The sequence below is a fragment of the Otolemur garnettii genome, unplaced genomic scaffold (assembly GCF_000181295.1).
Source record: "Otolemur garnettii isolate 467f Iridium unplaced genomic scaffold, OtoGar3 scaffold00044, whole genome shotgun sequence".
Classification (NCBI taxonomy): domain Eukaryota; kingdom Metazoa; phylum Chordata; class Mammalia; order Primates; family Galagidae; genus Otolemur; species Otolemur garnettii.
In genome coordinates this window covers 6,851,197-6,871,958 of record NW_003852439.1, presented here as the reverse complement: position 1 = coordinate 6,871,958, position 20,762 = coordinate 6,851,197, and the positions used below count along the sequence as shown (strand labels likewise).

The window sequence follows — 20,762 nt, the reverse complement described above, 5'->3', positions numbered from 1 at the left end:
ACCTTGCGCCCGGCGCTGGAGCTTGGAGCCGAATAAAAGGAGAGGGAGCCGCTGTCGGACCTGTAGTCGGGTCGCGCCGTGCGTGCGTGCGTCTGTGCGGTGCGTGGGCGGGCGGCAGTGTCGCCATGGTGACCGGCGGCCGGCTTTGGCATCTTTGGCTTGAGTTTTCTCTGGCCTCCCGGAAGTGTCCCGCCGGGGGCGGGCCGCGGAAGGTGACTTCCGAGTTCGTATCGCGCTGGCTGTTGCCACGACGACGGAGCCGTGGGCCAATAGCGTGCGTCGGGGAGCGGGTTCCCGGCGTGCAGCGCGGCCGCAGGATCATGGCGCTGGGACCACGGACGCTGCTGCTGCGGGCGATCTTGTTCGCTGCCCTGGCTCGGCCTGGCTGGGCAGGCGACGGCGGGTGGTGAGCAGGCTAGACGGGCCATGGTGGGGAGCGGGCGGGGAGGAGGGGTTCAGCGGCTGCGCTGACGCAGGTGTACCCACAGGCGGCGGGGTGAGCCGGCGGCGGCGGAGGAGGAGCGCTGCACTGTGGAGCGTCGGGCCGACCTCACCTACGCAGAGTTCGTGCAGCAGTACGTGTGCCCTGCCGCCCCAAACCGTCCCTGGAGCTCGGCCACCCTTGAGTCACGTCCTTGTTTACCCACTTGTTTGCTCGGATCTTTTGAGGACTCCTTTCCTTGACCTAAAGAGCACGCGTGGGAGCGGGCGCGGGCGTGGCTCACAGCCGGCCGCGACTCTGCCCTTCTTTTGCAGTTACGCCTTTCTCAGGCCCGTCATCCTGCAAGGACTCACAGATAACTCGGTGAGGGTGCGTGCTTGTCCTGGGCACCTTTTTTCCGTTCTGGACACAGCCGTTAAGTCTTCTCCCCATTCCCGCAGAGGTTTCGTGCCCTGTGCTCCCGCGAAAGGCTGCTGGCTTCGTTTGGGGAGAGTGTGGTTCGGCTGAGCACTGCCAACACTTATTCTTACCAGAAAGGTGAGCTGCTGTGCCCCGTGGGATCCGCTAGGTTGCCAGTATCCTGAAGGCAGGAGCAGCCAGTCCTGACCTGCCCCCTTCCCCGCAGTGGACCTGCCCTTCCAGGAGTATGTGGAGCAGCTGCTGGATCCCCAGGACCCCACCTCCCTGGGCAACAGTGAGCCAAATCTGGGGGGCAGTGGGGTTAGGGACACTTTTGAGTTACCAGGCGCCCTGGTCACTCTGTCTTGTTTGTGGCAGACACCCTGTACTTTTTCGGAGACAACAACTTCACTGAATGGGCATCACTCTTTCGGCACTACTTCCCACCCCCATTTGGTCTGCTGGGTACCACTCCTGCTTACAGCTTTGGAATTGCAGGTGAGTGTTCCTCAGGTGAAAGGATACTGATGATGGGCACAGACTTGATTTGGTTACCAGCTGCTTATAACTGATCCCACAGGAGCTGGCTCTGGGGTACCCTTCCACTGGCATGGGCCTGGGTATTCAGAGGTGATCTATGGCCGCAAGGTAAAGATGATTGGGGGGGGGCATTGAGACATGGGGCTTACCAACCACAACACACAAAGTGACTTTGCCACTCCTGTCTCTAGCGCTGGTTCCTTTACCCACCTGAGAAGACACCTGAGTTCCACCCTAATAAGACCACGCTAGCCTGGTTCCAGGACACATACCCAGCCCTAGCGCCATATGCAAAGCCTCTGGAGTGTACTATCCGGGCTGGTGAGGTTAGTGGTTGGCAGGGGTGCACTGGACCAGGCCAATAGGCCCCCAGCTAATCTCAGTACTCTATTTGTTCTTCTATCAGGTGCTGTATTTCCCTGACCGCTGGTGGCATGCTACACTCAATCTGGAAACCAGTGTCTTCATCTCTACATTCCTTGGCTAATTAGAGTAGATTGCAGGCATGCCTGTGTCACGTGAATACCAGCCCATGTTCACCTAGTGCTCACAGATTTTATTACAGAGACAGTGGCAGCAGCAGTGGCCTCGGCCCAGCCCACCCTCACCTGTTTTCCAGCCAGACAGAACAGGGAAGGCCCAGCAAGAGCTATGCTGAGAGGGAGAGCAGTCAGAGGCCAACGGAACTGATGGGGGGGCAGGGCCCAGAGACATTAACTTTGTACAGGGATTGGGGACTTCTGCCTCAGGCCCCTCCTAGGCCAAGATACCAGGAAAGGTGCCATGGGGAGTGCCTCAGTAGTCCTCCACCCAGCCGTTCTCAGAGATGAATGCATCGATGACTTCTTTCATGGCCAGGTTTGGGATGAGCTGTTCCTGGGTCAAGGGGCTCCGGGTCACAGGGTCAAAGTGGCCTACACGCTGCAGTAACAAGGTCAGAAGGCTCTCAGTGGGACCAAGGGCCATACTCCTGACCCTGTTCCCGATGGCCCATGGGCCTCACCTGCAGGTGCTCCTCGATGTCCTTGCGGTCATATGTGATACCACTTGGCGTGATGCACGGCTCACGCATCAGCTCAAAGCTGATCTTGCCACACAGGTAGTCAGGGATATCTCGCTTCTGTGGCATATAGGGATAGGGTCAGAGACCAGGCCCAGGGAAGAGACACTGTGCCAAAACCTGCTACTCAGAGAATTTAGGGAACACTCACCTTTCTCTTCTCATCTACCTGAGAGAAGAGCTCATCCATGTCCGCCATGTATTTGTCCTGTGAAGAATTGAGCACTGCGCTTGGATCAGATGCCCATCTCAATTCCCTACAGGCACACACAGACCAGACATGCATCAGGGGCACCCTCACGTCACATGAACACACAGATCCATTCATGGGCCAGGGCACCCTCACATGCTTGGCTTCGATGCAGGCCTGCTGAGCCCTGACATGGCCATCATCCTCATCACCCTCATGGTTCCGCTGGCACTCCTCCAGCTCCCTGGGGGTTGACCAGAAACTAGTCAAAGACAGACCTAGGAAGATGTCAGACCCCACCCCAACTCAGGGCTCAAGTTCAAGCCTCTTCCCCCTCAGTTTCCTGCTTGCCAGTGTTAGACTTCAATAAACACTCGTGTGGCAGTCGGTGATTCAGTGAATGGGAAATAGGGCGGCCTGGGGGTGGGGAGCCCACCTCTCTCGCTCTGCCGCAATGAGCCTCGTGAGGTAGGCGTGCAGCTCGCTCTCCTGATGGATACGCCGCTCCTCGATGCTATTCCAGCGTTTCTTCTTAGCAATGCGCAGTGCACTAGGGATGTCATCCCCAAAGTTAAGTCGCTGCTCCTTAGCCAGGCTGTAGGCTGGGGAAATGGAGGGTTCCGGTCACTCTCTGGCTTGTCCACCTGCCTAGTCCCAGGCACCCTGCAGCCAGCCAGCATTGCGGCCCACCTCGCTGCAAATTGGCAATAGCCTCGTCATAGCTCTCCATCTCCAGCTGGCACTGCCCCAGAAAGAAGTGCGCCTTCACAGACTGCCCGTCCAGCTCCAGGGCGCGCCGGCAATCAGCCAGCGCTTGCTCGTGTTGCTGCATCTTCAGGTAGCACAGGGCCCGATTGGTGTAATACACTGCCACCAGGGGGTTCCGGGTCTGGAGACCGAGGCCGTGCCCTAGCGTGAGGCTGTGGGCTCGGCCAGCTTCCTCTGCCCCAACAAGCTGGCATTCTGATGTCCCAGGTCCTAACCCACCAGCTCTGGCTCCCTGGGCTGTAATCAAACTAGTAGTCAAAGCCTCTAGGTCCCAAGGATCCGCGGAGGGTGGAGTCCTGGGCTGAGTCCACCCTCTTGACTCCCACTGGTCTAGTAAAGCTAAGTTTCTCTAACCTGTAAAGAGCCTCCTATTTGGGCCTGGGGTCCTCAGCGGGGAGTGTCCCTGTTCTCCTACCCTACCTGCCTCTCTGGAAGGGATAGTTGTCCCGCAACCAGATTTACAGACTGAAACCTGGGTCCCGCCCCCTTCCCCGGCCCTGACGCCGACCCCTCCCCCGACTCGGGCGCACTCACGATGGCGCGGCCGTAGCAGGCCGCAGCCTCCGGGTACTTGCGGCCCACGAAGAGCCGGTTGCCCTGCTCCTTGAGCTCCTGCGCACTCGGGCTCTTCTCGGGGCTTCCGCCGCCGGCACCCATACGGGCGCCGCTCTCCTTCTCTTCCTTGCCCTTCATGGCGCTGCGCGGCACGGCCTGGGCACCGCTCCCAGGCTTCGCGCCCGGCTAGCCCTGTGCCCGCAGCCCGAGCCCGAGCCCGAGCCCCGCAGCCCGAGCCCGCGTCCGCTCGGGCCCAGTCCAGCGATCCCAAGCGGAACTTCCGGCCGCGCGGGGCGGAGCCAGCGGAGATGCACACGTGAGGGCGGCGGGGTCGTGCGTACGTCAAACGAGCCTCAGGGCCCGGTACGGGCGACGTTGGAGGCCAGGAGGAGCGCTTTCCCGAAGGCCTGGCCTCCCCACTGAGACCCTCATCCCAGTCGCTGGAGTCTAGCCGCCTAAAACCTGCGTGGGTCTTCAGGAACCCCACCCCCGCGGCACTCGGGCCCCGCCCCCCGCGGCCGGCCTCGCCTTGGGGCGCACAGGCTCCGCCCCGGTCTCAGAGACCCCGCCCCCGACGTGAACATGGCGGATGGCGGCTTGCTGGGTACGAGGACCGTGCGCCTGGCCTCCCTCCCGGAGCGCCGCAGAGAGGTGCTTCGGACACGCGCGACCCCCCGGGGTGAAAGCCCTGGACCGTTAACAGAGTGGAAGGGGTTGTGGGGATTGGTAGGGTGGGCGCCTCCATGGCTGGACTTGCGTCACTGCTCTACCCCAGGTACCGAGAGGAGCTGCCTGCCACCACCGGTGACAAACGGACAATCACGTAACAGGAGGGAAGCGAGCGGGTTCTGAAGGGTGGCGTGGTGGGCCCCTCCCCAGAAGCCGCTGATATGTCGGCCCGCAAAGGGGTCGCTTCTGGCCGCGTACTGAAGCTGTGGGTATGGCCTCGGGTGAGCTGGGTCGTAAGCGCGGGGACAATCAAGTGCCACTCAGAGCAGGAGCAACGGCATGTCTCCAAGACTCTGTCCCCACACCGGTGGGACCTGTGTAGTGTTCCTTGCTGCCCACAGCATTCCTGCCAGCCCTGCAGTGCACTCTCGAGTTCTACTTGCTGTATCTGGACCTGATCCAAGAGTACCAGAGGCTTTGCGTCCAGACAAGCAAACTGCTGGTGGCCAGAAAAGGCATCCAGGACCTCCAGACCTCAGGAGCGTTCTGGAGACAGCGCTGTGGACCTGGGCCATGGGGTAGAAGCTATGCCCTGATTTGGCTACTCATGAAGCCACGAGGCCAGCCAAGAAGTACAGGACCCACGCCTGCCCACTTGCCTCTCAGAATCAGGCCTGGGGTTTCCAGGACAGCAGGCTGGCTAAGCAGGAAGCTGGCCATTACAGGAATCAATAAATGTTTGTTGTGCTCACTCCAGGTCCAGAGGTGCAAAGAGAAAGAAAACCCAAGCCATTATCATGGGAGGAGGGGGTCTTTCAAGTTCAGCAGGTGTAAGGGAGGGCAGACAAGTCTCTGGAACCGTGGGACTGCCACTTGATGTTGTGTAAAATATTTATTTATTTTCGAAAAAGGCTCAGACTGCAAGTCCTAGGGGTGGAGGTAGGGGTGGGAGGTGGATGAGGACTCCTCTGAGGCCACCTACCCATCCCTGGCCCAGCAGCCCTTCCAACCAGGCCTTTGATGGGCAGCCAGGGCTAGAGTAAGCCTTGGCCTCAAATCAGTGGGCCACATGGACCACCTGCCCCATGGGGAGCAGCAGCCTTGAAACGTCCATCCCTGGAGGGCAGACACAAAAGGCCTGATTGGTGGCCAGTTCACCACATGCCTGAGCCCAGCCAAAGGGAGCTGGTCAGGGCGGCGGGGGTATGTGGGCACCCAGCAGGTCATAGGCAAAGATGTTCCAGAAAATGGCGAAGAGCAGGAAGGTGCCGTAGGCCAACAGCACTACCCACCAGCCGCACTGGTCCTGCAGGCGCTCCTCGTAGCTGCGCAAGATGGTCAGGCCCATGCTCACACCTACCACCGCACCCGCAAGATGTGCCATGAAGCTGGGCTGCGGGCCCGAGGCAGGCAGTGGTGGGGAGAAGCGCAGCCACACGGCCCGGCCTACCTCGGAGCTCACTGCAGAGGGATGCAGCAGGTGGGAGGGGCCCTGACTGCAGGCTGAGGGGGCCCCCCCAACCCCACCTAGCCCCTACTCACTGCACACCAAGGCCAGCACCATCCTCAGCAGCTTGTAGGGACACCTCATCCCAGCCCAGTTCTGACAAGGGCATGTAGACAAGAGGAATGCTGAGGGTGGGGGTGGGCCGGCCCCGCCCCACATCCACAGCTGGGCAGCCTTGTTACCATGACGACGTTGGCCAGGTGTGCTGAACACAGGGCGTAGACCCCGCCAGAGCCTCCCACCACGGGGGCCCGCATGTCGGTGATGGAGACGGTCAGAGAGCCTGTGTGAGCAGGGGAGGGGATGAGGGCAGGACAAGCCAATGAGGTGGGCAGGGGCACATGCCTGTCTCACCTGCCAGCACACCTGCCAGGTAGAGCAGGCTGATACGGAGCAGGCCATGCACCATCTCCAGGGGCACCCCAATCATCAGCTGCAGGAGGGCATTGAACCCGAGCTGCTCCAGCCTGGCCACACGGGGGACAGGTACGGGGGGATCAGCTGTTCAGTCTGGCCACCCCCAACCCTTGCCTCAAGTTGCTGCCTCTGTCCCCCAGATGAGTCTTTCTGATTTAGTGAGTGGGCATCTTTGGGTGGGCTGGCCTGGCCAAGCCAGCAACCGCCACTCACCCAACGTGCATGAACATATAGGTGAGGAAGCGCCAGGCCCGGGCACGGTGCCCAGGGTGGTACACAAGGGGGCTCTTCATGTACTCTGGATGGTAGGTCTGCAGCACCCACTTGTTGAGGCGTGCCCCGTAGCACAGGAACACGATGATCTGGAGATATAAGTAGGGGCTGATCAGGACAGGGACGCAGGAGGCCCCCCCAGGGCAGTGGGGGGGTGGTCCCACCTGGGCGAGGGTGATGGAGGCCATGAACACAGGGGGCGGGCAGCTGCGGTGCCGGTAGAAGTACCAGCGGCGGTCCACTTCACAGGGCAGGATCTCATAGGCCACATAGCGCACAAACCGCTTGTAGACACCCAGTTCTGGCTCATCCAGCAACCCATCCTGGGGCAGTGCCCGCTGCCCATTAGCAATGGCCCGCTTGAAGCTGCTGGAGCGCTTGCTGCTGATCTAGGGGCAGGGACCAGAGCATGGGCAAGTCCCTTCATGGCACCCCTGCCCGTGGCCTGCCCAGCTCCCCACATCCATGAGTCCTCCCCAGCAAGAGAGGCCACCTGCTCACACACCCCCTTGGCAGGGCACTGAATCTGGCCCCTGCTGCCCACCCATTATGGCACTGACCAGGTCCACCAGCTCCTGGTAGCAGACCTGGCCCCGCTCATTGCTCTGGGCCAGGGCCACCAGCATGTCCAGCTTGGCCGGGTCCAGGGGCAGCTCATGGCTGTGCACCAGACCAGCGAAGGTGTCTGCACCGATGAAGCCTGTGTTCTCAGGGTCCAGCTGCTGGGGTGGGGTGGGATGGGGTGGCGCCAGCCAAGGTCTGAGGCAGGCCAAACCCAGACCACAGGACCTGGCACACTAGCTTGAGCAGCAGCTCCAGGAGCTGCCAGGACACCAGGGCCAGGTCCCAGCCCTCCCGCTCCTGAGCTCTTCCCACTTCATTTCCACCCAGACCACCCTGTGACAACCGCCCTCCCTCCTACCCTCCCCCGGGAGCTCCAGGCCAGCCAGCTCAAGCACAGGGGTCAAGGTCGTGTAGAGGGGTGCTGGGGATGTGGAGTGGGGCTCTCTGGGAGCTCTCAGTCCCTCACAAGCTCAGCCCAGCAGCAGGACCACAGCACCCAGGGTGGTGCCGGCTCCCCCTGTCCCCCACGCACCTGCTCCTGGATGAGCTGCAGCAAGGAGCTTCTGTCCATAGAGCCAGGCCGGGCCGGGGGCCGGGGTCAGCGGCCGCGGCCGGGAGGGGCTGCTCTGCGGCGGGCTCTGCTCCGCCCCAGCCAGCCCGCTCCACCTGCTCTGCTCGCGCCGCGCCGCGCCGCGCCGCGCTCGGGCCGCGTCACAGCCGCCCGCCCGCCCCCACTGCACACGCGGCCACGCGCGGGCCAGGACACACGCACTCCATAAGCGGATGTGCCAGCCAGGCTGCCTCTGGACACACACCCTGGGCAGGTATGGCTTCCGCTGAACAGTGTGCCCACCCCCACCCCTGGTATTGGGCACACCTTCCTTCCCTCCCAGACAGCAGCCACATCAAGTCGGGGCACTCTGGAACCCCTCACGAGCAAGGCTCTTCCACACAGGCTTTCTAGGCTCAGGCCTAAAGACATCACCTCCCTGGCTGCTCCACTGTCTCTCATCGTTGCAATTCATTGATGTTTCTGCCTCGACTGGGAGCTCACCCACCTGTGGTAGACACACCCCCTCCCCATCCTCCGTGTTGTAGCAGGAACATCCCATGGCCCCCAGTGAGATCAAGGCCACCTTGCAGGGTGGAAGACCCTCTTGCAGTTGCCACAGTACGGATGACCAAGATGAACCCACATGTTGACATGCTGGGGTTTCCACTCATGCTGCAGGAGCTGGCAGAGCCTCTGGGCTCAGGAAAACACTGAGGTTATCCAGACAGCCCCAGCTGAGCAGAACTCCCATGGGGCAGGGCTGCAGCTGGGATAAGGTAAGGACCTGTTCCTGGGCAAACCCCTCCAACAACAAAGCAACAAAGGTGACAGACGGGGACATGTACCCATGGCAACCCACCAAGGGCTGCTGGAAACCTGCCCTTGCTGTGGCAAAGATTTTGGGGATGCTGCACTCACTGCTGTATCCTCCCCTGCCCAAAGCAGACTGTATTCTCCCCTGCCCAAAGCAGACTGTGAACCAAACTGCCATCCAGCCAGGAGGCTGTGGGGACAGTGCAGGGACTTCTTAGGGTAGGCAGCACACCAAGACCTGGGGAGGGTCCCTGGCCCAAGTATGTAGGTCTGTGAACGCCTGTCTGGGCGGCCCTGGGTGACTACACTGTGGGGTCTCTCAGCTTCATGCCTAGGAAGTATGTCTAGGCCCATCCCCCCACCAGAGTTGTCCTGCTTCCTTTAGGCGAGGGCGTAGTGGTCAGCCGTGCTCCATGCCAGGACATCACAGAGCAAGCAGAGAAGGCACCATTGGCAGTGGCCTTACCCAGACCACACAGCCTCCATAGACATGAAGACCCTACAGGGTCACTTATCACATTGGCCTGAGGCCTTGGGGTGGTGACCTAAGAAGGAAATGGAGGTGTGACATTTCTAGCCCACACTAAGACACAGAATGTGTTCCATATCAGTTTGAGAAAAACTGTTTTCAGAGACTGGGGTCCGAGAGATGGAAAAGACAGTTTAATCAGGAAACCCAACTTTGTCTGCCACTGTGGGCGCCACTGTGGAAAGGTTCCCAACTGGACAAGAGGGTGCTGCCCACCCCCACCTTTGGCCCCAAATTCTGCCTTCCAGCCTCTCACATCCACTAGCTACCCAGGACCAGCAAAGAGGCGGAGCCCTGAGAATTCTGAGTCTGAGGTCACCTGTGGTCCCCAGCCCAACACACATGAAACCCACAAAGGAAGGCAGTGCCTGTGGCTGTGGTGGCATATGGCACACCTGGGCCTTGGGCAGGAGCCAGGGAACTTTACAGGAAGATGGAGGGCCCTTTACAGGAGGATGGAGGGCCCTGCGCAGGGGCAGGTGACTATCTTCAGAAGTTAAGGAAGACAGTCCCTTTGAGGGCCCTGTGGTCAGACTGCTCAGCTAGGAGCTTGCATTTCACATTGCGCTGTCTTGAAGGGAACCCTGCCCAGGTCAAGGGAGGGGCTCAAGGTCTCAGGAACTTCATCGGCTCTTCACCAGGACCCTATAGAGGGAGAAGCTAAGCACTGCAGCCATGGCGGCCCCAAAGAGCCCCAGAATTCCCCGGAGCCAGAAGGACGTCGGACACATCTCTGCTCGGGCCAAGTGTCTGCGAGAGAGAGGTGCCATCAGCAGAGGCCCTCAGGCCAGGCCTGCCTGCTTGCTGCTGGTCACACTCAACTGGACAGTCAGAGGTCCCAGGCCACAAAGCAGCCAGCAGGGATCAAGCCCTGAGGGGCACACCCAGGCACATGCTGTGTCACCCAGAGCCCTACCCTGCAACCCTGACCCTGCTCCAGCCCTGACACCATAACCACTCCAGTGTCTGGGCAACAGGTGGTGCCAGTGCCCTGAGATAGGACAGACTACCCTCCTGTTGTGAGTAGGACTACGATGCTGGGTACCCACGGGAAGGTAGCCATGGTGGCAAGCTGGGTGAAGATGGCAGTGCTGGGCTCCTCTGGGCCGGCGCAGGAGAACGGGATGGGTGTGGGCAGACGGTGCCTGCGGCAGAACTCAGCTGGTGAAGGGCCATACAGCGCAACACCTTCGGGCAGGTCAGCTTTGGAGCAGAGGAAGAGGCAGGGCGTCTGCCCATCCATGTAATGACGCTGCACAGGGAAGGCCATGTAAGGGATAGTCCTAGGAGAGCAAGGCACGGCTGGCGGATAGGCCCTGCCCCATGGCACTGTTCCCTGGCAAGACTTGGGGCCAGGTCTCACCTTGTAGACATCAGCGCAGTACAAAAAGGACTCTGGGTCACTGCCATCAAACATTAAGCAGGCAACATCGCAGGCAGCATCCGGCAAGGTGGCCAGCAAGCTGTCTGTGCCCATCTCACATAGCTAGGACAAACAGTGACCTCACACAAGGATCCCCAAGGGCCACAATGAAACAGCTCTAGCAAGTAAGGGGTAGGCAAAGAAGTGTCCCCAAGATCCCAGGCCCTCCTGGCACTCACAATCAGGTACTTCTGCTGTCCATTGACCTGCACAGTGTTGATGGCATAGTTGGAAGGGGCCTCTGGGGACTCTATGTCATCCTGGTGCTGAGAGAGAGGGAGGAGACCCTGATGCTCACTGGACTCAGTACAACCCAGAAAACCCTGACCTACTCCTAGAGCCACCAGTTAGGGTACTAGTACCTCTGCAGACACTCACCCCCAGACTGTGGCCAAGGAAGGCTTGCAGGAAGGCAGACTTGCCCACTCCTGGGGCCCCCACCACCTTGCACATGAGAACACTCCGCTGTGTCTGCCCCTTCTCCTGGTCCAGCCTTTTCTCACGAGTGACTGTGAGGATGGGTGCAGGTTAAGGTGACTGCCTGGTGCTAGGCCCAGGGCCTGAGGAGGGTGGGCACCCACCTGTGATGGCCCGGGCTTGAGAGTCCTCCTCGCAGAGGGTGGGGTAGCCCAGGTAGCCAAGGTGCCCCAGGCAGCGCTGGACATCCAGGTAGGTCACCAGCCTGGAGGCAGGCAAAGGCAAACGTTATAGTGGGGAGGTGGACAGCACGCAGGTGGGTGTGCTGAGCGTGGCACTTACGTCCACTGGCAAAGGTACCCATGTAGGGACAGCCGGCCGGACTCGGTGCACACCGTGCGCAGGAGCTCAGGGCCCCAGGGGGCCACAGGGAACACGCTGAAGAGGCTCTGCAGCTCCGTGGGTGAGAGGGCACCATCACAGTCCTGCAGGGAAAGGTCATGGGACATGTGCCAGGCATGGTAGTGAAGGACAGGGGACCACAGTGCTCTTACCTGGTCATGCTTCTCAAATACTCTCTGCACAAACTGGTAGCCCAGGTGGTTGAGCTCTGTGCTACAGCCAGGGGGCACGTGGAGCCTGCAAGGTGACAACACTCTTGGTTTTTAGGGTATCTGGCACCACTAGGCTGGACCATCTAGCTGTCACCCTGCAGTCCCATCTATGCAGTAGAACCCTTCCAATGGACCCAGGAGGATCCTATATCCCTCCACATGCAGCTGGGGCCAGGGGAGGATAGTGGCCATCTGCTCCAGCATAGACAGGCCACCACCCCCAATGAGGCTGCTAAGCTGGACCCCCCCATGCCCAGGGAGGTTGAGCCCTAAGCCCCACTAAACACTGACGGTGGGAAAAGGTAGTCGGTTGTAAGCTCAAGTGTATCGCTGTAGCCAAAACACCGCAGGATGGTCCATGTGGTCTCATGCCGGCCCCGTTGGATGAAGAGGGTATTCAGGAAGAGGAAGCCTGTGCCAAGACAGAGGCGGGTAGCCCCAGGCATAGCCTGGCTGGGCGTCCAGCACCTGGAGGCAGTGGGGGCCTAGTCTCACCATCTAGGGTCAGCCGGTCATCCTGCACACCGCCCACCACGTTCTTGCGCACCACCATCTTTACATCCTCCAGTGCCTGCGGCGCCAGCGGGTGCCCAAAACAGGCTTTCTGCCTCCAAGAAATAGTTGGTGTGAGTTGGCCACCCTGAAACTGCAGGTCTAATAACCAGCAGCAGCAGAGACACAAGAGATAGGGCACCTTCGGGTGGGGGTGGGGCACACCTGGAAGGCATTAAGTTCCTCGTCACTGAGTGTCTGGTCCAGGTCCTGATCTGAGAGCCTGAAGATGCGCGTGAGGGCCTGGGCACACGCGGGCTTCAACTGTGGGGACAATGGCTCAGTGCCTCCAGGCAGCCTTTAACCATCCCCATCCCTGTGGGTCCCTAGTGGAGCCAGGTCAGGCCTACCACCCACCTGCTTGGTTTCTGGGTCATAGAGGGGTGCTGTGGGGTGCAGGACAGCCTTCTGAGCATAGTAAAACAGTTCTGAGATGTTCCTCAGGTTCTTGGCTGAACACTGGGGAAGGCAGGATAGGCTGAGGAAGACACAGGACAGGGGTCTCACCATAGATTTCCCAGCTAGAGCCATACCCTGCCCACTTACCTCCACACAGGTCTCAATCTCGGGAAACTGGTTCATGATGGGAAGCACAGCTTCCACGGAGCTCCCTGGCCGCAGGTCTGACTTGTTGCCCACCAGGATGATGGGCACCCTGGGAGAAGAAGGCCATGGTCATTAGGGAGTAGGAGCCAGTGGGGCATGCCCCAGGTGTTGCTCATTACCTGGACCCTTTCTCAGTCCTCCCATTCACCAGCGGGATCCACTTGGTTCGGATCTGAAAAGCAAAGCCCAGCCATGATACAAGGCTGCCCATACAGTGCAGCCCACAGCTCCCAGACAGGGCTCACACCTGGCTTGGGGAGAGCAGAAGGGGAGGTCAAGGCCAATTGAGGCCCCCAAGTCTCAGCACTAGGGATGAAGCCCGGAGGAGCCCAAGAAAGGCCCCTAGTCACTCACTTGGGAGTTCTGAGACTAGGGAGGGAAGACGGGCTGCTACGCAGTTCAGACAGGCAGCCACACTAGGCTCTCTCTGTGTGGAAGGACTTAGGCTCACTGGGGGAGCAGCCAGCAGCTCCAGGTGAAGGTCCCCAAGATGTTTGTTATGGATGGGGCAGTACACAGGGTTGAGTCCACCTTGGCCACCCGATCTCTACCACTAGGGTCTGCATCGTGGACAGAGTATTGACTAAACAAGCAGTAGCCCCTTACCTTCTCAATCGTGGCCTCCTCGGAGACATCATATACCACACACACAACGTTTGCCTGTGAGGAAAGCAGAGGCACAGGGAGACAAGAGGCTGCCTGCTCACCGAGGACAGCCCAGGCCAACTACACACCCTCCCAGGCACTCACAGGTGGCATGGAGCACAGCTCCAAGGCCTAGGAGCCCATTCTTCTCTAGAATTTGCCTCTAGCCTGATGTTCACTCTCTGCTGTCATGCTGGGGACAGGCAGCTGCCGGCTGGCACCTCAGATAGCCCGTTCCCTGCCTGTCCCAGCACAGAGATGGCAGACCCCAAAGCACACAGTTCTAGGCAGCAGGTCCTCTGGAGGCCTCAGGACAGACACAACCACGCCCAGAACCCAGCCCTGGAGGAAAGCAGTCAGAGCACACTGACCCTGACCTTGGCCTGTACTTATTACAAGCAGTCAAAGTAATAGTGTCAGAGTTTGGGGCTGCCTCTGGGAGGCTGTGGCAGCCAATGCTTCCCTTCCTGACAATGCTCCCAGAACACAATAGAGGCTACAGGTGGCTGGCACACACAACCTGGTAACAGGTGAGCCCTAGATACGACAGCACCTACCAAAGCCTGGAGGCCAGGCTATGCAGCAAAAGGGATAGCCACTCTCTAGAGCACAAAGGAAGACCAAGCACTGGCTGGCCATGTGGGAAAGAAGGACAGATGGCCCTCAGGGAAGCTCCCTTCTTTCCCAAGGTTCTCCCAGCAGGGTATGTCACTGGAGCCCTGACAACTGTGGGTGCTGAGAGATCACAACAGAATTACCAGGGCCGAGGACAAATCGAGCACCTTAATCCAATTCCTCAGAGGGTGAAGCCGATTAGCCTGAGGCCCCCATGGCCAGCACCCACTTCCTGAGCCCTCACAACCCGAACCTTGTGGATCTCGTCCTGGAGCTCCTCGTCTGTCTGCTCGGCTTCTGGATGGAAGAGACCCTGCTGCAGACCAGCCTGAAAAGCCCGCTCTTGGGCAAAACCACCAGGATGGGTGGGACCGAATACCTGAGTAGTCCACAATGTGGGTGGGCACCTTCTCTGGAGTGACGTCTGCGGGGATCGTGATCTCTTCTGCTCGGGGAGGTACCTGCAACAGGCCCAGGGAGGGCTGACCGAGGGCCCCCCCGCAGCGCCCGGGACCTCAGCCTCTCCCCTTGCAGCCGGCACCCCGCTGCGACGCGCTGGCCGCTTACCTCCTCAGGGAACTCTTCGCTCACCAGCGACAGAATCAGCGACGTCTTCCCCACCTGGGCTGCGCAGGGCGGCGCGGTCAGAGTGGACCGCCAAGTTCACGGTGCCCCCGTCCGCGCCCCGACGACTCCAGCCCCATATCTCCAGCCCCAAGTCCCTCGGCCCCTCGGTGCCTACCCTCGCCCAGCAGCAGGATACGCACGTCCCGTCTCATGGTTGCCACCTGGAGCCGCACACTGGCCCCAAACACCACCCGGACCTGACCTGGGCCGGGCCCCCCGCCCTCTGCCCGCCCCCTCGAGCCCGCACTTCCGGTCCCCGTCCATCCAGCTGCACCAGCGAGCCGGCGGGCCAGAGAAACCCGGCTGCGCGGCGGCGCCACCGTGTGGGCTCGCCGGGGACCGTGGGCGGCGGGACTTGGGGCGCGCGGGCCAAGGCCTGGCGGGTTGATCGGCCTTTGGGCCAGGACGGGGACTGGAGGGTTAGGGCTGGGGCAGAGGCTGAGCTCTGGCCAGGAGCGAAAAGGGGACTACCAGTGCAACGAGAGAGTAGTAATGTAATAAATGCACACGTTAATTTAAGCTACAAAGTGTAAACGTTAAAACCCCTTAGGTGATGAGGTCTGAAATACATTGACGCTATAACTTTACTACATGTGTCCCATGAAGGTCTCTGGGAAGGGTTTAGTAAGGTAAAAGGATGTGTTTATTAGGATGGGTTCATTTATACCCCGGGTTCCCTGAAATATCAAGAATACTGAATTTTAATGAAAGCACTTAAGTTTGAATGAAAGCACACAGAATGGCAGATGCTGTGTACAAAACTATGATCTAAGGCGTCGTGATTAATGTTTGTTAGTACTAGAGACAACATTTTGGGTTATTGGAAAAGGTTTCTCTGCTACAAGACCATGGATCAAAAAGAGCTAACACACTGAGAAGCAGATTTTCTGAAGAGAATAGGACTGCTTATATGGTAGAAATAACAGAGCATAAATGATGGTCACTCTCTCCTCTGAAAGGAAATAGCTATTCTATACCAAAGATTAGTTGGAAAAAAATTAATCTTGTCTTTGAAAACAGAACACACCAAGTAACTAACAACCACAGTGGAGTATGCTCATGTAGGGTTTACATTCTATCACTGCAACTGCATTTCTTTTTTCTTTTTTTTTTTTTTGAGACAGAGCCTCAAGCTGTCCCCCTGGGTAGAGTGCCGTGGCATTACAGCTCACGGCAACCTCCAACTCCTGGGCTCAAGCGAGTCTCCTGCCTCAGCCTCCCAAGTAGCTGGGACCACAGGCGCCCGCCACAACGCCCGGCTATTTTTTGGTTGCAGCCGTCATTGTTGTTTGGCGGGTCCGGGCTGGGGATTCGAACCCGCCACCTTAGGTGTACGTGGCTGGCGCCTTAGCCGGTTGAGCTATAGACACCGAGCCTGCAACTGCATTTCTCATTTGATTTAAAATATAGATTTGATTTCATTTTAGTTAATAAAAATGAATTGTTTTTTATTAAAAAAACTCCCTAGGTGAAAAGTGAACAGGTTGTTGTATTTTCAGGTTGCTCAAATTCACAGCAGTCTGGTTCTGATGGTTTACGTGGAGTTCTGGTCTGTCCCCGTCATCCTGTCCTCACATGAGGCATTTGACAACCTGGCTTCTCAGCCACACTTCTGCCCAGGTGGCCTGGGGCACTTGACACCATGGTCCTCACCACAGATCAGTGGCCTGTGACCTCCCACACCAGGATCTCATTGTGGGCCACTGTGAAGAGCTGCCTGGCGGATGGGGTGAATCTGCACAGGTGCACTGTATAACCATGGCCGGTAAAGTCCTGGGAAGTCCCCGACGTACAGTCCACCAACCTCAGCACACGTTCTAGGGGCAGATGGCATGGAGTAGGTTGGAGCCAGGCAGTGCACTGGCAGGGGGATCCCATGGGGGTTTTTTTTGGGTGGGAGGGGAAAGAGTCTCACTTGTCACCCTCACTAGAGTGTCATGGCGTCACAGCTCATAGCAACCTCAAACTCTTGGGCTCAAGCAATTCTCTTGGCTCAGCCTCCGTGTAGCTGGGACTACAAGCATCTGCCACAACACCTGGCTATTTTTAGAGACAAGGTCTCGCTCTGGCTCATGCTGGTCTCGAACCTGTGAGCTCAAGCAATCCACCCTCTTCGGCCTCCCAGAGTGCTAGGATTATAGGCATGAGCCCATCGCACCTGGCCAGGGGGAACCCATGTTGATGGGTTCAGGGCTGTGAGCCCCAGTGCCAGGTGCCACACTCAGCACCTCACATGCTCAGCTTCTGGTCTTGGCATCCCGACCCAACTTTAGGAGCACAGGTGAGGGGTGTGTCTCGGAGGGGCACAGGTGAGCCTACTCAGCCCCAGCCAAAATAGCCTGAGTTGGCACCCACCATCACTTACCAGCGAAGCCGAGGGCCATGAGGCAGGCCCCTGTGGATAGGCTCAGGGATGTGGCAAAAAAAGGCACCGGAATCCTCTCCACCACCTGTGGAGACCCAGCACAAGGCACTTGGGCTCTGGGCTCAGAATTTAGCCCAGGCTCCCCAGCCTGGGACCCTGAGTTTCCAGCACCAAGCCAGCAGGTATGCTCACCTGCTTCTGGTGGAGGCTGTAGACAATCACCTCCTTGTGTCCCCCTGGGCCCACATATACCAGCAGCCCCCTGTCCCAGGGGCAGAAGGCAGCAAGGGAGGGCGGCAGGTGGCCCTGGGTCTGTGGAGAGGTACAGCAGGCTATGGGGTAGGGGGAGCACCACCCTTACCCACAGTGCCACCAGGACCGTCTTACCTCTAGGCCAGCAGGCATCGGGAAGCTCAGCCAGTCCAGGAGCTCACAGTGGTTCCTCAGCCAGTCAGAGCCCCAGATGCTGACACGCTGGTCCCCACTGGCAGCCAGCCACAAGTCTGTGCCCTCTACCCCAAAGTCTCCGTGCTGGCAAGGGTGAGAGCTGACAGTTGTCTCTGCCCAGATCTGCCCCTGTCTGCCTGCACCTCCACCCCACCACAGCTCTGGAGGCTGCCTCACCTCTTTACTTGTGATCTGGATGGTGGAGATTGGGGCACCCCGGTGGTCACTCACCACACGGAAGGTCATCCCTGTGCAAAGGTGACTCACAGCCACCAGCCCGTCCTTGTCTCCAGAGAGGATGGTCTGACCTGGGCCAGGTGGGAACCATGCTGTCACCCTTTGAACCCCCAGCCCGGAGAGCTGACCTGGGCCAGGTGGGGATGGTGGCATTACTACATGCCTAACTCCTCACCATCAGTGGAGAAAGCAACAGCTGTCAGCGCAGCCAAGTGGGGGTGCATCTTGAGCTCCATGACTGTCCGGGAGACGCTAAAGAGGCGCAGTGTGCCATCACTGTAGCCAGCTGCTAGCCGCTGCTGCTCTGGGCGTCCACAGGACTGGGGGCTCCATGCAAGGCACAGGCAACTCTGGGGGCCCAAGGTGGGGAACATCAGCCTTAGCCCAGGGAGGGACCAAGGAGGGTAGACACAGAGGCCAGAAAGACAAAGCTTCCTGAGCCCTGGGCAGACAGGCCCCACCCTCAGCATCACCCCCAGCCCTGCACACCACCTACCTGGTTCAGCACCTGGAACTGTATCACTAGCTCCAGGCTGGCCAGGGACCACACCCGTACACTCCCGTCCTCACCGCAGGTGGCACAGTGAGACTCGTTGGGGCTAAAGGCCACTTCATTCACCTGAGGGGACCCACACCTGGGCTGAGGGTCACCTGGTTAGCACTACCTGAGCCCACATGGCCCTTAGGCAGAGGAAGGGACATAGGCCTTTCCAATCCCAGCCCAGCCAACTCCGTGTGGTATAAGGGAACAGGCCTGGCCCTCCACATAGCCCCCACGCCAGACCTAAGTGAATCCAGACCAAAGCAGCCCACCCGTCAGCTGCCTGGGGGGGACACTACAAACAAAGATACTGTGACAGAATGTAACACACAGCAGTATGACCAGGTGTTCCTGGAGGGCTTCAAACTTAAAAAGTCAAAAGCACAAAAAGATGGCCAGGCATGGTGGCTCATTTCTGTAGTCCCAGCACTTGGGAGGCCAAGGAAGGTGAATTATCTGAGCTCAAAGGATCAAGACCAGCCTTAGCCAGAGCGAGACCCCGTCTCTAGAAAATAGCTGGGATCTCTTGAACCCAAGAGTTTGAGGTTGCTGTGAGCTAAGACACCATGGCACTCTACCAAGGATGACCAAGTGAGACCATCTCAAAAAAAAAAAAAGGCACAAAAAGACAGCTGGCTGTGTTCAGTGGTCATGTCATTGGTGGTCACAATCTGGGTTTTTTCCTGACTGTTATATGCATATCAAGGGAAAAAGTAGAGGACTCATTACATAGGTTCCACTGAGAACTGGGGAGAGGAGAGGAGATGTGACATGCCCATGAGGTTAAAAGAAACAACCCAGTTCCAACCCAGTTCTGACTGTATTTTTTTTTTCTGAGACAGTCTTACTTTGTCACCCTCAGTTGAGTGCTGTGCTGTCACAGCTCATAGCAACCTCAAACTCTTGGGCTCAAGTGATTTCCTTACCTCAGCCTCCCAAGTAACTGAGACTAATGGCACCTGTCACAACATTCAGCTATTTTTAGAGACAAGCTAAAGGTCTCTCTCTGGCTCAGGCTGGTCACAAACCTGAGTGCATGCAATCCACCTACCCTGGCCTCCCAGAGTACTAGGATTACAGGTGTGAGCCACCACACCCAGCCTCCAGTTCTCACTTTGAATTTTAAGTATGAGTGTGAACACTAAATTATATTTTTTAAGATAATTAAAAAATGGCTCAGCGCCTGTGGCTCAAGTGGTTAAGGTGCCAGCCACATACACCAAAGGTGGCAGGTTCGAATCCAGCCCGGGCCCACCAAAAACAACAATGATGGCTGCAACTGAAAAAAAATAGCCAGGCGTTGTGGTGGGCACCTGTAGTCCTAGCTACTTGGGAGGCTGAGGCAGAAGACTCGCTTGAGCTCAGGAGTTGGAGGTTGCTGTGAGCTGTGATGCCATGGCACTCTACCCAGGGGGACAGCTTGAGGCTCTGTCTAAAAAAAAAAAAAAAAAGATAATTAAAAAATATAATTTAGGCTCGGGGCCTGTAGCTCAACGGTTAGGGTGCCAGCCACATACATCGGGGCTGAAACCCAGGCTGGGCCTGCCAAACAACAATGACAATTAATACAACAACAACAACAAAAATAATAACTGGGCATTGTGGCAGATGCCTGTAGTCCCAGCTATTTGGGAAGCTGAGGCAAGAGCTTAGACTTAAGCTCACTTAAGTCTAAGAGTCTGAGGTTGCTGTGAGCTGTGATGCTACAGCACTCTACTGAGGGTGACATAGTGAGACTATCTGAAATAAGTAAATAAATAAATGAATAAATAATTTACGGGCCAGCATGGTGGCTCACGCCTGTTCGTAATCCTCATACTCTGGGAGGCTGAGGCAGGTGGATTGCCTCTGCTCATGGGTTCTAGACCAGCACGAGCAAGAGCAAGACCCCTGTCTCTAAAATATAGCCAGGCATTGTGGTGGGCATCTGTAGTTTCAGCTACTCAGGAGGCTGAGAGGCAAGAAAATCACTTGAGCCCAAGAGTTTGAGGTTGTGGTAAGCTGTGACGCCACAGCACTCTACTGAGGATGACAAAGTGAGACTATCTCAAAAAAATTAATAATTATTATTATTTAGGTTGGGGGTGGTAGCTCACGCCAGTAATCCTAGCATGCTGGGAGGCAGGTAGATCACCTGAGCAAGAGTGAGACCCCATCTCTACTAAAAATAGAAAAATTAGCTAGGTGTTGTAATGAGAGCCTGTAGTCCCAGCTACTTGGGACACTGAAGTAAGAGGATGGCCTAACCCCAAGAGTTTGAGGTTGCTGTGAGCTATGACACCATGGCATGACAGAGTGAGACTGTCTCAAAAAAACAAACAAACAAATGGGTGGCCCCTGTAGCTCAAGCAGCTAAGGAGCCAGCCACATACACCAGAGCTGGTGGGTCCGAAT

At 58.1% G+C, this 20,762-nt stretch overlaps 5 protein-coding genes and 1 long non-coding RNA gene across 12 annotated transcripts in view; 2 read left to right on the top strand and 4 right to left on the bottom strand.

The window, feature by feature from the left end:
* The first annotated feature begins 108 nt into the window (after nucleotides 1–108).
* On the top strand, nucleotides 109–2,015 carry JMJD8 (jumonji domain containing 8). 2 transcript variants are annotated; one of them, XM_003790884.3, is made up of 9 exons: nucleotides 109–406; nucleotides 489–575; nucleotides 757–805; nucleotides 883–979; nucleotides 1,068–1,136; nucleotides 1,220–1,339; nucleotides 1,422–1,489; nucleotides 1,573–1,707; nucleotides 1,788–2,015. In XM_003790884.3, the coding sequence occupies exons 1-9, from the start codon at nucleotides 126–128 to the stop codon at nucleotides 1,866–1,868; spliced, it is 987 nt and encodes a 328-aa protein (XP_003790932.1). In that variant the 5' UTR covers nucleotides 109–125; the 3' UTR covers nucleotides 1,869–2,015. The 2 variants fall into 2 exon arrangements, with proteins under 2 accessions (XP_003790932.1, XP_023369508.1); XM_023513740.1 differs by having other exon boundaries at nucleotides 1,573–1,702; nucleotides 1,788–1,880.
* On the bottom strand, nucleotides 1,921–4,238 carry STUB1 (STIP1 homology and U-box containing protein 1). Of its 2 annotated transcripts, XM_003790750.3 has the most exons (7): nucleotides 3,934–4,238; nucleotides 3,322–3,520; nucleotides 3,068–3,233; nucleotides 2,788–2,875; nucleotides 2,593–2,649; nucleotides 2,385–2,501; nucleotides 1,925–2,302 (listed from the first exon to the last, which is right to left on the bottom strand). In XM_003790750.3, the coding sequence occupies exons 1-7, from the start codon at nucleotides 4,090–4,092 to the stop codon at nucleotides 2,177–2,179; spliced, it is 912 nt and encodes a 303-aa protein (XP_003790798.1). In that variant the 5' UTR covers nucleotides 4,093–4,238; the 3' UTR covers nucleotides 1,925–2,176. The 2 variants fall into 2 exon arrangements, with proteins under 2 accessions (XP_023369507.1, XP_003790798.1); XM_023513739.1 differs by having other exon boundaries at nucleotides 1,921–2,302; nucleotides 2,593–2,875; nucleotides 3,934–4,092.
* Nucleotides 4,239–4,276: 38 nt separating this feature from the next.
* On the top strand, nucleotides 4,277–5,379 carry LOC111725602. Its single transcript, XR_002773632.1, has 2 exons — nucleotides 4,277–4,605; nucleotides 4,730–5,379. It is a non-coding gene; the product is annotated as an uncharacterized LOC111725602 (long non-coding RNA).
* A 404-nt stretch (nucleotides 5,380–5,783) lies between these two features.
* Nucleotides 5,784–7,955, bottom strand: RHBDL1 (rhomboid like 1). Its single transcript, XM_012805683.2, has 8 exons — nucleotides 7,917–7,955; nucleotides 7,381–7,617; nucleotides 6,985–7,209; nucleotides 6,761–6,909; nucleotides 6,485–6,597; nucleotides 6,313–6,413; nucleotides 6,166–6,226; nucleotides 5,784–6,084 (listed from the first exon to the last, which is right to left on the bottom strand). The coding sequence occupies exons 1-8, from the start codon at nucleotides 7,953–7,955 to the stop codon at nucleotides 5,813–5,815; spliced, it is 1,197 nt and encodes a 398-aa protein (XP_012661137.1). The 3' UTR covers nucleotides 5,784–5,812.
* A 1,436-nt stretch (nucleotides 7,956–9,391) lies between these two features.
* RHOT2 (ras homolog family member T2) overlaps nucleotides 9,392–20,762 on the bottom strand; it is a 17,326-nt gene continuing 5,955 nt past the window's right edge. Inside the window, exons 1-19 of one of the 5 annotated variants that reach the window (XM_003790748.3) lie at nucleotides 14,894–14,993; nucleotides 14,719–14,777; nucleotides 14,531–14,612; nucleotides 14,405–14,448; nucleotides 13,498–13,551; nucleotides 13,011–13,063; nucleotides 12,832–12,940; nucleotides 12,643–12,744; nucleotides 12,451–12,549; nucleotides 12,229–12,337; nucleotides 12,025–12,145; nucleotides 11,674–11,758; nucleotides 11,462–11,604; nucleotides 11,284–11,384; nucleotides 11,081–11,211; nucleotides 10,882–10,968; nucleotides 10,643–10,765; nucleotides 10,329–10,531; nucleotides 9,392–10,029 (exon numbers count right to left, since the gene is read on the bottom strand). In XM_003790748.3, coding sequence (XP_003790796.1) covers nucleotides 9,903–10,029; nucleotides 10,329–10,531; nucleotides 10,643–10,765; nucleotides 10,882–10,968; nucleotides 11,081–11,211; nucleotides 11,284–11,384; nucleotides 11,462–11,604; nucleotides 11,674–11,758; nucleotides 12,025–12,145; nucleotides 12,229–12,337; nucleotides 12,451–12,549; nucleotides 12,643–12,744; nucleotides 12,832–12,940; nucleotides 13,011–13,063; nucleotides 13,498–13,551; nucleotides 14,405–14,448; nucleotides 14,531–14,612; nucleotides 14,719–14,777; nucleotides 14,894–14,930 — 1,869 coding nt within the window. In that variant the 5' untranslated portion in view covers nucleotides 14,931–14,993 and the 3' untranslated portion in view covers nucleotides 9,392–9,902. Of the gene's footprint in view, nucleotides 10,030–10,328; nucleotides 10,563–10,642; nucleotides 10,766–10,881; nucleotides 10,969–11,080; nucleotides 11,212–11,283; nucleotides 11,385–11,461; nucleotides 11,605–11,673; nucleotides 11,759–12,024; nucleotides 12,146–12,228; nucleotides 12,338–12,450; nucleotides 12,550–12,642; nucleotides 12,941–13,010; nucleotides 13,064–13,497; nucleotides 14,112–14,404; nucleotides 14,449–14,530; nucleotides 14,613–14,718; nucleotides 14,778–14,893; nucleotides 14,994–20,762 lie in introns of those variants that run through there. The other 4 variants (XM_023513792.1, XM_023513793.1, XM_023513794.1 and 1 more) reach the window with 4 other exon arrangements.
* The window catches only part of WDR90 (WD repeat domain 90), a 21,787-nt gene continuing 17,254 nt past the window's right edge, over nucleotides 16,230–20,762 (bottom strand). The window contains exons 34-40 of the mRNA XM_023513858.1: nucleotides 18,324–18,446; nucleotides 18,003–18,177; nucleotides 17,768–17,898; nucleotides 17,531–17,674; nucleotides 17,336–17,455; nucleotides 17,144–17,228; nucleotides 16,230–16,595 (exon numbers count right to left, since the gene is read on the bottom strand). Of these exons, the coding sequence (XP_023369626.1) occupies nucleotides 16,438–16,595; nucleotides 17,144–17,228; nucleotides 17,336–17,455; nucleotides 17,531–17,674; nucleotides 17,768–17,898; nucleotides 18,003–18,177; nucleotides 18,324–18,446 (936 nt within the window). The 3' untranslated portion in view covers nucleotides 16,230–16,437. The remainder of the gene's footprint in view (nucleotides 16,596–17,143; nucleotides 17,229–17,335; nucleotides 17,456–17,530; nucleotides 17,675–17,767; nucleotides 17,899–18,002; nucleotides 18,178–18,323; nucleotides 18,447–20,762) is intronic.

What these genes read in the sequence shown, in the direction of transcription:
- JMJD8 (XM_003790884.3), top strand. Translation starts at nt 126, where the DNA reads ATGGTGACCGGCGGCCGGCTTTGGCATCTTTGGCTTGAGTTTTCTCTG. An exon ending in AAGGACTCACAGATAACTCG is followed by an intron (nt 806 to 882) that starts GTGAGGGTGCGT and finishes CCATTCCCGCAG; the next exon opens with AGGTTTCGTGCCCTGTGCTC. An exon ending in CACTTATTCTTACCAGAAAG is followed by an intron (nt 980 to 1,067) that starts GTGAGCTGCTGT and finishes CCTTCCCCGCAG; the next exon opens with TGGACCTGCCCTTCCAGGAG.
- STUB1 (XM_023513739.1), bottom strand. Translation starts at nt 4,092, where the DNA reads ATGAAGGGCAAGGAAGAGAAGGAGAGCGGCGCCCGTATGGGTGCCGGC. An exon ending in CCTGCTACGGCCGCGCCATC is followed by an intron (nt 3,521 to 3,933) that starts GTGAGTGCGCCC and finishes CTCGGTCTCCAG; the next exon opens with ACCCGGAACCCCCTGGTGGC. An exon ending in ATTGCGGCAGAGCGAGAGAG is followed by an intron (nt 2,876 to 3,067) that starts GTGGGCTCCCCA and finishes GTCAACCCCCAG; the next exon opens with GGAGCTGGAGGAGTGCCAGC.
- RHBDL1 (XM_012805683.2), bottom strand. Translation starts at nt 7,955, where the DNA reads ATGGACAGAAGCTCCTTGCTGCAGCTCATCCAGGAGCAG. An exon ending in CCTCCATCACCCTCGCCCAG is followed by an intron (nt 6,910 to 6,984) that starts GTGGGACCACCC and finishes TTATATCTCCAG; the next exon opens with ATCATCGTGTTCCTGTGCTA. An exon ending in GGTGCTGGCCTTGGTGTGCA is followed by an intron (nt 6,085 to 6,165) that starts GTGAGTAGGGGC and finishes ATCCCTCTGCAG; the next exon opens with TGAGCTCCGAGGTAGGCCGG.